General features: G+C 47.0%; 1 protein-coding gene across 1 annotated transcript; it reads left to right on the top strand.

The window, feature by feature from the left end:
• Positions 1–12,134: 12,134 nt before the first annotated feature.
• Positions 12,135–14,209, top strand: Ier5 (immediate early response 5). Its single transcript, XM_005363889.2, has one exon. It carries the CDS (start codon positions 12,341–12,343, stop codon positions 13,247–13,249), a length of 909 nt encoding a protein of 302 aa, XP_005363946.1. The 5' UTR covers positions 12,135–12,340; the 3' UTR covers positions 13,250–14,209.
• Positions 14,210–14,823: the final 614 nt, after the last annotated feature.

Raw genomic sequence — 14,823 nt, 5'->3', positions numbered from 1 at the left:
CTTTCCTTAATCTCAATTGTCCCAGATCCAGGGTTCTGACACAAGGATCTGTGCTTGCCATTCTTGTCAATACAACCTGGTTTCCGTAAAACAACCTCCAGAACTGCTCTGGATTTGAACTGAGACAGGACTGCTAGAGAGTAGTCGGTAGAATTAATGTGCTAATGAGGTACTAACACAGCTTGGCTCAGGATTAACACATTCAGGAGCCAACCAATTAACTGCCCTTCCTAATACCTCCCAGGCATTTTCTGTGTTCCGCCGTGGTGAAGCTGCTGGCCTCTGTAAATCTCAGCTCTCCAGTGCTTTTGGTTGTTCTTTTTGCAAGGCCTGATGAGCAAGGGGAGTGGAATAAAAGAATGGCCTTAAAGACTGCTCGTGACAAATCCCAGGTTGAGCTATGGTTATGGTTAGACTAGCCATGCAAACATGTGTGGGTTTCGGTCACCTTCACACGTTCCTACCCACCGGGGTCAGGGCAGAAGCTGTGTCCTCTGGGTTGTAAGTGTTTTCTTTAGCCTACTGTTCTGGAGCTGAACTCCTCTAATTAACATCTGTCAGTCAAGCAACTCCAGTCCCTGCCAAAGTGAAGAGAACGTAAGCCTGTCTGGATCAGAACGTCACACAGTTGAGTCAGCCCCAGACGCCTGCAAAGAAAGGCCTTCAGAAATTTCACACCACACAACTACTTCCCGTCCTCTCTGCGTACACCAAGAGCCCTTCCGAAGTCTCTGAAGTATCTCTCTTCTTCAGGTTTTCTGTCTATCAAGATGTTTCAAAAACCAGATCAGTTCAGGCAGTGGTGCATGCTTTTAATTCCAGTACTGCAGAGGCTGAGAGAGGAGGGATCTTTGTGAGTTCAAGGCCAACCTGCTCTGCACAGTGAGATTAAGCCAGCTAGGGTTGCCTGGTGAGACCCTGCCTCAAAACAACAAAATCAAAACATACAAAGCAAGGGAAGATGTTGGAAAATGTTTAATGTTTGCACTTCTATATACTGCTCCTCCCCCTCTCTCCTAGAGAGGCTCCCACAGTGGAGAACAGCTATTCTTTTGTCTCCTGAATCTTTAACTGAACCCTCGTGCTGATTGTGATTCTGCGCAAACCATTTGGAACACTAGGTGTTGAGAGGACAGAGGAGGAGCAAGTCTTCCAGGAATGTCAGGCTAATCACATCATTTCACTATTCTGCCTGTCTGTCAAAAGAAAAAAAACCCAGTTTTATAATATTTTATAATATATTCCCTCTTCTAGACAGTTGTGAGAAAATGAGATGCTTTATAAATATCCCAACCCTTTCCTCTACCATCTATCTGTCCATCCATCCACCTGAATATCCATCCGTCTGTCTATCCATCCACTACCCCACCCACCCACCTTCAAGAGCCCCTTCAGCACCCCAGTGTCTCTTGTGGACCAATGTACTGAGTCCTGAAGACACACCCCCGGGACAAGACCTGCCTTCTGGCCTCAGGGAAGTCCTGGTAAAGAAGGACACAGCCCTGTGATCAGACTTTGAAATAGCATACCGCTGTAGCAGAAAAATGTGTGCAAAACACAAGGCTCAAATCCTATGTTCCCAAGAGCTGAAGCTGGTGGCGAGTTAATTCACAGAACAGGCTTCGGCACTTTAATTCCTCTTGGAGATATTTGGAAGGAAATTTTCAAACAGCAAAGCCCAGAATCCAGCGTGATATGTTTAATCTTTGAATCCGCCGGGGTAATAGTTTGGTCCTTGCCTTTTTCCACCTTCCTCCTTTATCTTCGGGCTCCTGACCTTCTCAAAGGTGAGCCGCTGGTTGTTCCCTTTGTTTAGCCCAGCGTGTGTTTTCCCTTTCCAGCCACAGCCCTGCTTCTGACAGGCAGTGTTTCAGGACCCCAGAGAGCCTGGGCTGCAGAACACACAGGCGGGCGTGCGGGAGTGTGTGGAGCGGTCTTTCAGGGAAAATGAAGAACGAGAGGGACAAACGGCATGCTTGGAGAGCAGGGAAGGAAAGAGAGAAATGGAGAGAGAGAAAAGGAAGCCAGGCAGAGGCTGCAAGATGACAACACCAGCCCTAATCCCCTCTCTTCAAACCATGGTGCTGGGCAATTTCTTTAACTAGGAATCGGGTTTCCCAAAGTGCTGGCTGTGACAGTCTTTCCAAATACGGGGCGAGGCGGAGCAGAATTGCCGGAATGAATACCAGAGGACCTGGCTCATCCATGCGGCCAAGTCTCACAGGCTGTGATGAACCAAGGGTGGGGCAGTGGTGGGAGGAGGTGGTATAGAAAACCCAGCATCCATCATGTGTTGCTTTTGAAAATTATTATTTTGGAGTGCAGGCTGTTTCCTGTCTTTAAAGCCTATTATCTAGTTCCCGTCCAGGTGGAGCCTGAGCTGCCTGCTAATTTAATCCCCTGGGTTTCCCCTCTGCCTTCAGGATCTCGAGACATTCAGGCTTCATAAAGAGGGTACCTTTGTGTCTTCTCCCCCGAAGGCGCCCATCTACCCTGGCAGCAAAGGAGATGCTATCCTGGGAAACAGCAGCTGAGGAGGGAGGGTTGTTAATTGTTTGTCAAATCTTTCCACTCTAGTTAGATCCTATGCAGAAAAGAGAGAAGCCATAGCCTCTCCTTTATTCTGTTCTTCCTATTCCATACACAAGAGGGAAAGGGAAAGGGGCTCTTGGTTCTTCAGGCACAGACAGACAGACAGACAGACACACACACACACACACACATACTTTAAAAAAAATAAGCCTATTTATTTAATAGAAACACATCAACAAACATACTATTGGTCCAGGAACCAAACAAAATAGTTTTAAAATCACGCATGGTGCTGGAGAGATGGCTCAGCAGCTAAGAGCTGGTACTGCGTTGGAAGACGACCTGCATTTGGTTCACAGTGCCAATGGCAGGTGGCTCATAACTATGACTGCAGTTCCAGTAGATCTGGCATCCTCTTCTGATTCCGCAGGCACCTGCTCTCATATGTTATAGGCACTCCCACTCCCCATGTATGCATGCTTAAAAGAAATCTTCAAAAATCACTTGTAAGACTGAAACAACAACAAGAAAACAAAACAAAACAAACAAACAAGTAAACAAAAAACAGAGGAGCAAAACCAGCCAAACAAAATACTCACGGTAAGCCAGGTGATGGTGGTGCATGCCTTTAATTCCAGCACTCGGGAAGCAGAGGCAGGAGGATCTCTGTGAGTTCGAGGCCAGCCTGGTCTACAAGAGCTAGTTCCAGGACTGGCTCCAAAGCTACAGAGAAACCCTGTCTTGAAAAACCAAAAAACCAAAAGAAAAAACAAACAAACAAACAAACAAAAAAAACCCTCACAGTGATGGAAAAAAGAGATACAGGGACTTTCTGAAAATCTTTCTGAAAATCACATTTGTTCATACTGCGGCCAAACTGACTAAGCACACCCAGGCTCCACCACTCCACTGACACGCTTGACAATGATCCCACCCAGGGCCCACTCACTGGAACACTCATCCAGCACACATTTACTCCATCAGGGCAGGGACAGACTCAAAAACAAACAGAAAGTGACACAGACTGAGCAATAGCCTCTCAGGACTCTGACCTCAGGAGTCCATTGGGACACTGAGACTTTCTAAGTATTAGGTCAGCTGGTGAAGAAGGCAGGACCTAGAATATGATCTGATTTCTTTAAAGAGAAGCACTGTACGTCATTACTGACCATTTCTTTTCTCCCTTACCAGTTCTCATGTGAACTCTCTCCTCTCTCCTTTCTCCTCCCTCCCCCACCTCTATGGGATCTCCTCTCTCTATGAAGAACAGTTTTGCCTCCAGTTCCCACTTACCCACTTAATCCTGGTGTGCCTTGACACTGGCTCCTCCCATTTTACCCTGGTATGCCTTGACACTGGCTCCTCCCATTTTATCCTGGTGTGCCTAGACACTGGCTCCTCCCACTTATCCTGGTGTGCCTTGACACTGGCTCCTCCCACTTATCCTGGTGTGCCTTGACACTGGCTCCTCCCACTTATCCTATTGTGCCTTGACACTTGGCTCCTACTTGGAAACTTAGAAAAGCTCTCTTACTATTTGATGGGAACAATGAAAGAACTCTGTCTCCTATGAATGCATACAGTGGCTGTGAGGACTTTCATGAAGTGATAGTGGTCAAGGGACGAAATCATAGCTTCGCCTGTGTGACAATCCTCTGCCCTCAGAAGAGCTCAGGGTGCCTAGTTGGTCTGCCAATCCACACAGGCACCCTCAGTTAGACAGCAGGGCTGAAACTTCCGTTTATACTAGGGGAATGTCTGTATAAATAAACGCTTACTCAGAATTTGCTTAGTCAAAACGATCACGACATGGTTGGAGGCTTGGGGTTTCTTGAATGAGCGTTCATGTTCGAACTGAGATCAGCTGTGTTGATCTAAAAAGGATGTGACTGGTGAATTAGAACAGGTCTTATTGGTTACAGCAGGTAGAGTGGGGTGAGGCAGGCTTTCTTATTGGCTAAACAATAAGACGATGCTACTCACTGGTGGTTTCAGCCTGTCACTGACCCACAGTCGTGTTGGATAGAACCAGCAGACACTCTGTTACTTTTTCAGTAATAAAAGGACACATCTGAAAACAGGGAGGTGGGGTGCAGACAATGCGTGATACCATCTTCCAGCGTTTAGTAGAGTTCAGGGGGAATACATTTGTCTACAGAACAGGTGAATGTATAATATGCGAGTTAAATAAATTGCAAAAATATATAGTTGTTGTCATGAGATGGTGGTTTTAAGTAACAAATAACTGTTTGGGGGAGAGAGAGACAGACAGACAGAAAGGGGGGACAAGCCAGTATACTATAAACATTAATGGGCCCTGAAGGCTTCCTGAAAGAAATGATGTGTAGAGGTAAGGTAGCAGCTGAGAGGTTTTTTGTTGAGGGGATAGGAAATGAGATGTACACATTTATTTATTATTTATTTATCTTGGTGCTAGCAGTCATAGCAGGGATTTAGGTATGCTAAGTATGCACTCTACCACTGAGCTACACGCCCAGTGCTAAAAGATATACTTTTGAGGTTAGAGGTGTGTATGTGTGCATATGGGCACAGCTGGAAGCCAGAGCTTGGCTTCTGGTGTCTTCCTCTATTGCTGTCCACCTTGTATCTTAAGATCGTGTACAGGTATCGGATGTGGAGCTTACTGTTTCGGCTAGATGGTCTAGTCAGCAAGCCCTTGGGATCCACTTGTCTCTGTCCCCAGCTTACAAAATAGATGTTCCACCCCCTCAGAATCCATTTACTGTGTCATATTTTTGAAGCTTAAAGTGATATGTGTGACAAATATAAATTACAAAAACATGCTGCCATGTACAAGTTTTATGGGGGTGCTAGGGATCCAAACTCAGGTCTTTGGGCAGCAAGCACTTTACCCACTGAGGCATTTCTGCCTCCCAAGATATATTTTTTTTTCTGTTTGTTTGTAGACCTTGAACCCACAGACATCCACCTGCCTCTGCCTCCCGAGTGGAGTGTGCCACCACCGCCCAGCAAGATATTCTTTTTTGAAACAGGGTCTCACACCATAGTCCAAGTTACCCAGGCTGACCTTGAACTCATATCCATCTTTCTGCTTTGGCTAAGAGTTATACATTTAAATGGGGGTATTTAGCTGGAATACAGATGGAGTGTTTGTGGTCTCAGAGGAGTAGATTTAAAGAACCCAAAACTGTTAGAGCTGATCCAAAGCCAATCCGCTTGGCTACTCTTCTCACCGTCTAGACAGTATAACCACCTAGGGAGTTTTGGAAAACTGTGACACAGAACTGTCTCCCCACAGAGCCTCTGATTTAAAGGATCTGGTAAGGTCTGGGTGCCTGGATGTCGAAGGGCTCTGCAGGGGATGCTAACGTGCAGTTGTGATTTGAAGGTTACTAGCCACTTTCACAAGAATAGGAGCACCTCCCTGCTCCCTGTGCCCAGACTCAGTCTGTGAGAACTGCCATGGTGTTCAGAGGGCTTCAGCCTATCCACAGTCCTGGCAGTTTGTTTTGGACATTGCATTACATAGGATTTTGGAGACCAGGCGCGAAACCTCGAATCCCATAATAGTCATGGGAAGACATTTATGATGGGTCCATCCCGCACCCCCCACCCCCAGGAAAGAATATGCCACATTATAAGTAAATGTATCTGTACCTTCCAGGTGGACATCAAGACTAAAGAAAAAGTCCACTCCAGCAACCCAGGAGGGTGATGCTATCCAGATGAGCACCCTCAGAAATTTATTTGTACATTTGCATATTATTTCATTTTGTTGTTTGCTTTTAAAGCAAATTCTTCAGTTGCTCAGTCTGGCCTAGAACTGAATTCCCTATGTAACCAAGGATGACCCTGAAGCTTTTTTTTTTTAAAATAATTTTATTTTTATTTTATGTGCATTGTTTTTTTGCCTGGATGTGCATCTGTCTGATTCCCTGGAACTGGAGTTACAGACAGTTGTGAGCTGCCATGTGGGTGCTGGGAAATGAACCCAGGTCTCTGGAAGAGCAGCAAGTGCTTTTAACTGCTGAGCCTTCTCTCCATCCACCAGCCCTTAAAAAGTCTTAATGCCCCTGCCTCCACCTTCAGAATGTTTCAATTACAGGTCTGTGCAACCACACCCTGTTGGTATGCTTGCATTTTGAATTAAAATACTGTTGGGTTGGTTTATGTGGTACTATGTGCAGGTAAACGCTTTTCCAGCATTGTGGCTTCTTCTCTCCCTCTTCATCCAGTGAACTGTTTCTATAGTGCTGTAAATATGGCATGTCTTTATTTTTTCCCTTTAACACTGAAACTGTTTTGTGTTTCACTTTCTTTCTATTTTATCTTCCTTGTTCTTTCTCTCTTCTCCAGTTAAAGACATCTGTTAGTTATCCCCAGTATGCTCAGGCATATTTATATGGTTATGCTTAACTACCTTCTTGTTGTCCCTAGAAATACAACTAGAGCCAGGTATATAAACAATTATAATATAATGATATAGCAACAATATATAAATGTAATATATAATGCAATTATATAATTATATTAATTTGCTTAAATTATTTTATTTAACCCGATATAACAAAATTTTTGTCGTTTCTATACATAACTATCATAAAAATATTTTATTATGATTCCCACTGTGATTTGGGGGAGAATTTTGTTTGTCTGAGATCGGATCTTTCTACATAGTCTTGGGTAGCCTTCAACTTTGGCTGATCCTTCTTCCCCAGCTTACCCCAGCACTTGCTCTGGGATTATAGGTATGCACTACTATGCTCTGCCATCACAATGGAAATGAGGCATTTTACATTTCCTTTTGATACTAAGTTCCTGAAGCCTGCTGTGGAATTTATATTTGTCACACATATCACTTTAAGCTTTAAAATATGACTTAGTAAATGGATTCTGGGGGAGGGGGACACTTCTTGTTTTGATTTTAAGTTGATTAAAGTTAATAAAATTAAACGCTTAGTATCTTCGGTTGTACTAGCCACATTTCATAGCCACTGTGTCCCCACTTTGTGGTAGTAGAAGCCTCCTGATCACAAATACTTGGTCCCTTGGAGATGGATTCTCAAGAGTCCATTCCATCGGTTCAGGATTACAGGAAATCCTGGCAATAATTACGAAAGCACAAACGCAAGTTAGCTGACATTTACTAAGGCTCCATGATGTGCTGGGTCCTGATGAAATAAAAAGAATAACCATAGCAACAGGTAAGACTTCGTAAGTGCTTGTATGTACCACGACCTATACTAAATAAGGCAAGTTATCCTCATTAGTGCCATTTTCCACGGTAGACTGAGGCACAAAACTAGGATGAGTTTTCCTATTTCACTAGAGATGAAATAAGTTTTCGAAGGTCACACAGAAAATAAGAGGTGGATCCAGGCATTACAGGCCTGAACGTCACACACTCAAGATGAATCCCTACCATCCTAACTTACAACTCGGCAGCTTTGGGAAACTGACTTCACTTCTTGGAGTCTCCGTTTATTCATCTATAAAGCCTGTACGCTGACCATCATGGTGCTCGTAATCTCATGATTACTAGAGATTCTACATATGTGACCCTCTGGATGTACCACCGTGGCCACCTTAATTGTTATAATGTTGGAATATCCCGACAGTTGATGAGACATCTTTCCCAGCTCTTTCCCCTTCCTGCCATCCTGCCTGTCCCACAGGTGCCTTCCATAACCTGACATTCTGATGGTTAGTGTCTGTGCCCCATCAGGCAGCCTCTATTTTCACTATCCCTGTCTTTGATAAGGGCACAAGCTGGGAGGGGTGCTAGGCATAAAGGAAGAAAGTGATAAGGGCAACCACGAAGGAGTGTAAAGTGTCCTGTGGTTAATGCTGGCTCAGCTCAGATGGGTCAGAAAGCCTTCTCAGGCCCCTTAGCAGCCTGTGTGTATTGGGCAGTATCCCAGATCAGCATTGCATCACCAGAGTTCTTTTTGTCTCTTACATTTGTGTGTATGTGTGTGTGTGTGCAGGTGTGCTCAGCTGTGCATGCTTATATGGAGGCCAGAGTCACGCATCTTCCTCAATCACACTCTAACTAATTTATTTCTTATTCTTTTCTTTGGCAGTTTCGTACACAAATTCAAAGTATTTAGATCACATTTAACATCCATTACCCCTTTCCAACTCCTCCTCCCGACTTTCTCATCATATCTTCCTCCTCCTCTTCAACCCACTAGTCCAATGAGCACTGAGCATATTATATTACACGGGGGTAGGGCCACCCACTGGAGCACAGGCAACCTACCAGGGGGGTCATGGCTCCCTCCTTTATCAGCCAGCACTTGACAAAAGTTCCTCAGCTTGGGGTAGAGCCTCACGAACTTTCCCTCTTCATACTGGAGTTTCTCCTTATTTTTTGAGATAGGGTCTCTCATTGAATTTGGAGCTTGCCATTTTGGCCAGACTGGAAACCATGTGTTTCTGCTCCCCAGCCCAGGGATCCAGGCATGCACCACTAGGCTTGACCTTCTATGGGAACCTGGGGATCCAAACTCTGGGTGCTGTGCATATACAGCAAGCCTCTGCCTCTCTGAGTCATCACACAGCCCTGTCTCTTTACTCCCCTGCCCCCACTCTTTCTAACTCATTCAATCTACTTCATGCCTTCTCAATAACTCTTTGCCTAAACATTCATGGAGGTTTTACACTTGATCACCTGCTATACCGATTGTTCTAGAATCCATCCTGGGGTTCTCTTGCTATCTTTAGTCAGTCCCTGAGGCCTCCCTATTGAGGCATCCAGGATTTGCTATCATCACCTTGGCAACCCGACAAAGGAGATGCTCCCTGTACTCCATCCTTGTGTTGCTGCTCAGAGTCTGGATGCTACCTGACAGCTTTGAGCACCTCTTCAAATATGCTTTCCTTACTCAAACATCCATCTATGTTCCTTCCTTCCACAGCCACTTCTGTTATTCCAAATTCAAGTGGAGGGGGGGAGCATGTTCTAATAACTAAGGTGTTTCGATAGTGTTCATATATAAGCCCAGTGCTAGTCTGAGGGTTTTTTGTTTGGTTTGGTTTGGTTTGGTTTGGTTTCTTGAGACAAGGTTTCTCTGTGAAACAGCCCCAACTGTCCTGGAACTAGCCCTTGTAGACCAGGCTGGCTTCAAACTCACGGAGATCCCCCTACCTCTGCCTCCCGAGTGCTGGGATTAAAGGCGTGTGCCACCACCATGAGGCCATTCTTTGACTTTTTAAATAAAATCAAAATGATGCTTGGTGGGTAAGGCAGCACATACCTTTAGTCCCGGCACTGGTGGGCACCGCAGCACAAACCTTTAGTCCCGGCAGTGGGGAGGCAGAGGTAGGTGCATCTCCAAGCTCGAGGCTAGCTAGTTCCAGAACAGTCAGAGCTACACAGGGAAATCCAATCTCAAAAAATCAAAAACAAATAAATATATAAATCTTTAAAAAAATGCTGGTAAAAGAAATAAAGCTTTGAAAGACCCAGGTCCTGTACCTCCCCATGGCTATGAACCAACTCACGAAGTCCACTCAAGAAGGAGCATCTGTTGGCATGTACGGCTAAGCAAGCCGTATTAGACAGGAGCATGGACTATGACTACACTGTAGTGGTATATTATTTGGATTTTAACAAATAAGTCTTGCCTGAGGCAAAGCTAAAGCCACTAGAGGTCAGGTAATGATGACACATACCTTTAATCCCAGGATTTGGGAGACAGAGGCAGATGGATCTCTATAAGTTCAAGACCACCCTGGGCTATACAAGATCAATGCAGAAACAAACCCAGGTGGTGGTGGCTCAGACCTTTAATCCCAGAGGCTAGGGAGTCATATGCCTTTAATCCCAGAACTAGAGAGAATATGAAATGAGAGGAGAGAGAAATTTAGTCTGCTTAGACTGCCATCGCCCAGCCTTGGTAGAGGTAAGACTTCTCTAGTGGCTTGGCTGCTTTGCTTTTCTGGTCTTCAGGAAAGATTTATTTATTTAAATACAAATAATATGCCACTACAGTACACTTATCTAAGACCACCTATTATGTGGCGTCAATGAAGGTATCCATGAGATGCACTGTTTTGATACACTCTCCATGTCCTCCTGAATAGGTCATTTGTAATGTAGCAGGTTCTATCAGAACCTCACTGAGCTGCTCTCCTTAGGAAACCGGAAGCATGCAAAGTCTTCGCTGCTAAGGGTAAGTGGCCAAGGGTAGATTCTGACTCGGATTCCAATATTCATAAATATTGGCAAAAAAGAAAGAAAGACGGATAGAAAAGATTTTCAAAGGAAGAAAATGGAGAAGAACCTTGTATTATTAATGAACATATGTTGCTGTAGCTCGATGTTATAATTATTTTCTCTCCTCTATGTGAGCTGGAAATTCCTAGGAAGGGGGGCTTCACTTATAACTAGTGGTCAAGGGGAAGTGACCAGGTTATGACAGGTGAGGGCACCCGATTGTGAACTGCCTGTGGTCAGGCCTTCCTCTCACTAATATTTGCATAAGCATATGGCTTAGCAAAACCCTATTGTAGTAGGATCAGGCCAAGTTTTCACCCAGACTCCGTGAAAGCTGTGCTGAAGTTTCCTGTGGCTAAGAGTTGTCATTATCTTCTGTATAATAAAATAGGTGTATATGTGATTTCTCCTTTTTAGAATCGAAACTTAAAGACTATGAGATGATTTACAAAGTCATCAGGCACCAATAGAATCCTGTGGCCCTTTTGTCAGGGTACTAAGACTCAGGGTATGGAGTATGCGCTTGACCGGGACCCTTCCCATGTTATTAGCTTGTCATAAAACAAATTTACAACATCATTATGCGAACCCAGGACTTCTCTGTTTGTAGTTTCAGAACTTACTAGATTTTCCCAAGGGTGGATTAGTCAGTTACTGTGCTAAAAAAAGAAAAACCGAACAACCAACCCCTAAAACAACTAAACAAGCAAACACTGCGGAGAAGTAGGTAATATCTTCCATTCATTCCACTTAATAATATGACACTTGAGGATTTGGGGAAGGGAGTGGAAGATGACGGCTTTAGGCGAGAACTTTGTGCCTGAATACTGTTCCTTGATAAGCCAGAAGCTTCCCCTTTTGTTTGTGGTCACATTAGTGTGACGCTAATGGAAAAGGAACTGACTCCAAAATAATATAGCAAAACGTCGTGCTGTTTGTTGCTCAGGGTTGTCCCTGTCTTGTATTGCCATAGCTTCCATTCCTGTCAAGAAACGGTGTGAGCAGTTGGAGACTGCTCATGAAGAAAGCCGAACTTCATTATTTTCAGCACTCTAAAAGAATGACAGTTCGGTTCCGGTGAGTTCTAGCTCACAATTCGGATATCCTAATGACAGACAGTTCTGTGGACCTCACTCGCCTACACCGTTGCCTTGGAACCCAAATCCTCATCGCACTTGTTCAATGGATCCACCGCGGTCGCCCCCTTTAAGAGCTTGCTCCGCGGGGCTAACGTTTGAACCGGCCCTGACGCCCCTCCTCCTCCTCCGATTGGCTGGGGGGCGGTGCACGAGCCGCATCGGCCCGCCCAGAACGGTTGGCTGCGCTTTGTGATTGGCGTTCGAGGAGTCTATATAAGGCGCGGTGTGGGCTTGCTCCGCTCAGTTTAGCGAGCAGCCGGGGTCAGGTCTGTTGTCTTAGGTGAGGAGGCCGAGGGGATTACGCGTCACCGGGTCTTTTCTCCACCGAGCTTTCAGCCGGCGAGGGTGCACCCCAGAGGCGAACCTATTCAGGGTTCCTGCCTCCAGCTCCTCTCCCGCTTCGGAACGAGTACCGGCGTTCACCCACCCCATCGTCTAGGCTCCACTCGCAAGAAGCGAAGGCAGGATGGAGTTCAAGCTGGAGGCTCACCGCATCGTCAGCATCTCCCTTGGCAAGATCTACAACTCGCGGGTCCAGCGCGGTGGCATCAAGCTGCACAAGAACCTCTTGGTGTCGTTGGTGCTGCGCAGCGCCCGCCAGGTCTACCTGAGTGACCCATGCCCTGGCCTCTACCTGGCCGGCCCTACGGGTACTCCGGCGGTGCCACCGCCTCAGCAGCCCGGAGAGCCGGTGGCCGGGCCACCCTCCGGCTGGGGAGAGCCGCCTCCCCCTGCCGGCCGCGCCGCCTGGCCGGAGCCCGAGCCGCAGCCTCAGCGCCCTGTGGTGTGCCACACACCGGGAGCGGGAAGCTCAGAGCCGTTGTCCTCAGGAGCAGGGGACGCTCTCCGGGGCGAAGAGACGGACACGGCGGCAGCTGCTTGGAGCCGCGTGGAGCGTCCGCGCGCGGCGGCTTCTGGAGGCGGCTCGGACACGTGTCCCGAGGGACCCCGGGCTGTCCGCCGCCCGTGCGGCTGTCCCCCTACCCGGGAGGAGCAGCCTGTCGAGGACGGTTCCCCCGCGCCAACCGCCCCGTGTCCCAGGAAGCGCGGCGCAGCGGGAGTGGGTGGTGGCCGCGCTGGCTGCCCGGCGCCTGGCTCGACCCCTCTCAAGAAGCCGCGCCGGAACTCGGAGGAGCAGCCGAGCACCACCGACGAGGACACCGACGAGGAGATGGAGACCGGGAACGTGGCAAACCTCATCAGCATCTTCGGGTCTAGCTTCTCGGGACTCCTACGGAAAAGCCCTGCGGGCGGCCGGGAGGAAGAGGAGGCGGAGAAGAGCGGCCCGGAAGCCGCCGAGCCCGGGCAGATCTGCTGCGACAAGCCGGTGCTGAGAGACATGAGCCCCTGGAGCACAGCCATCGTGGCCTTCTGAGTCCCGGGGCCCGAGCGGCTGGAGCTTGAGCAGCGGGCGTCCCCGAAGTGTGCCACGGCCTTTCCCGGTCTCGAGGGCGAGCCGAGACCGTTGGCGCTGGGCGCGAAGGGGAGACTGGTTGCTGCCGGGCAGCACATCGCCCCGAACGGGGCAGCCCGGCTGGGCCGTGGCTCTCGAGTCTCACGTAGAGACCTAGAGTTGGAGGCTTATCGGAAGAGGACGATCGATCGTTAACTTTTGTGTCTGTGTGTGTCCGTGTGTAAGTTTGTCTTGTGTTGAGACTGTTCTGTGGTTCTGGAATGCACCACCCCTTCCCCGGGGCTTGAGACTTTTGGGGGCGCAGACCGGGACTTTCCTCCGCCAGCAGCACAGAAAAGGAAGCTGCTGAAAGGCTCGAGGCAGGGGAGTTCCCCGCTCGATCTTGGGGGAGAGAGGGACTTTACACACTCTCATGAAAGCTAGAACCTCTTCGGGCGCGGAGTGGCGTTTCCTCACAGGATTTCCTCAGACTAGAGGGAGTTCGTCTGGAGTAGAGACTTGTATTATTTTTCTCCCTCCCCACCTTTCTCTAGCACAGAAGCGCTTCTACCCTGTGATTACTCTGGGACAGCAGAACATTAAGGGACCTTCAATTCCCCAAAGGGGAAAGAAGCTTGGTGAACTTCACAGAAGAGTTCAAGCTTGGAAATACGGAGTTTATAAAGAAAAGATATATTTTTAAAAGCTCTAGCTCAGAACTTACTACACAGTGCTTTTAAAAAGTGTTTAATGAAACAAAGTTTACAGACGAGCTCTAAGTGGAAGGACCTTATGGTTTTGTAGATACGGTGACTCCAGTCTTTGTTGTATAAAGGTTGGGGGAGCTGATAAGGGTTTTGTACAGTATTTTCTCCTCCTCTGTATTGATTTTTGTATAAAAATGTAACTTTACGTGTCTAACACGTATTAAATATTTTGAAGCAACTCCATTGCCTGCTTGTATGTAATCACCTGTCTGGGTTTTCAACAAAGTGGGGGAGGGGTAGCCAGACTGGGAAATGAAAGTGTGGTTCTTAGTATCAGTCATTGACAGACTAGGGACGTTGTTGGTTTACTTGAGTAAGTATCAGGAGAGATACATATAAGAGGTTTTTTTTTTTTTTGGGGGGGGGGGGGTACGGGGGGAGGGAGGGTTCTTTTTTTCCACACACATCCTCATCTCAGAGGACTGCTGATAGATCCTGATGTCAAGGGCTGGCAGGTTCTTGATCCTCATCTCAGAGGACTGCTGGTAGATCCTGATGTCGAGGGCTGGCAGGTTCTTGACCTGTCTCTACAACTGCCTTTTCTATAGTCTCAGGTTAGTTGGTTTTTCTGTAGTCTGATCAATGGAATCTTTAATATTAAATAATTTAAAGCACCAAGTTTTGAAGCCTTTCCTATCCTCAGATGTTTCCACCAAAACTTTTGTTTCAGTCTCCTGTGAATTCATAGACCATGGGTTATTTTTTTAGATTAATGGGGGAGGGTTGGTGGATAACAGCTCACTTCAGAAGTCTAGTAGGGCCAAATATGAAAAAGCCAATGAGATTGAC

This window comes from Microtus ochrogaster (assembly GCF_000317375.1).
Source record: "Microtus ochrogaster isolate Prairie Vole_2 chromosome 6 unlocalized genomic scaffold, MicOch1.0 chr6_random_2, whole genome shotgun sequence".
Classification (NCBI taxonomy): domain Eukaryota; kingdom Metazoa; phylum Chordata; class Mammalia; order Rodentia; family Cricetidae; genus Microtus; species Microtus ochrogaster.
The sequence above is the reverse complement of the archived record's forward strand: the minus strand, read 5'-3'. Positions and strand labels throughout refer to the sequence as shown.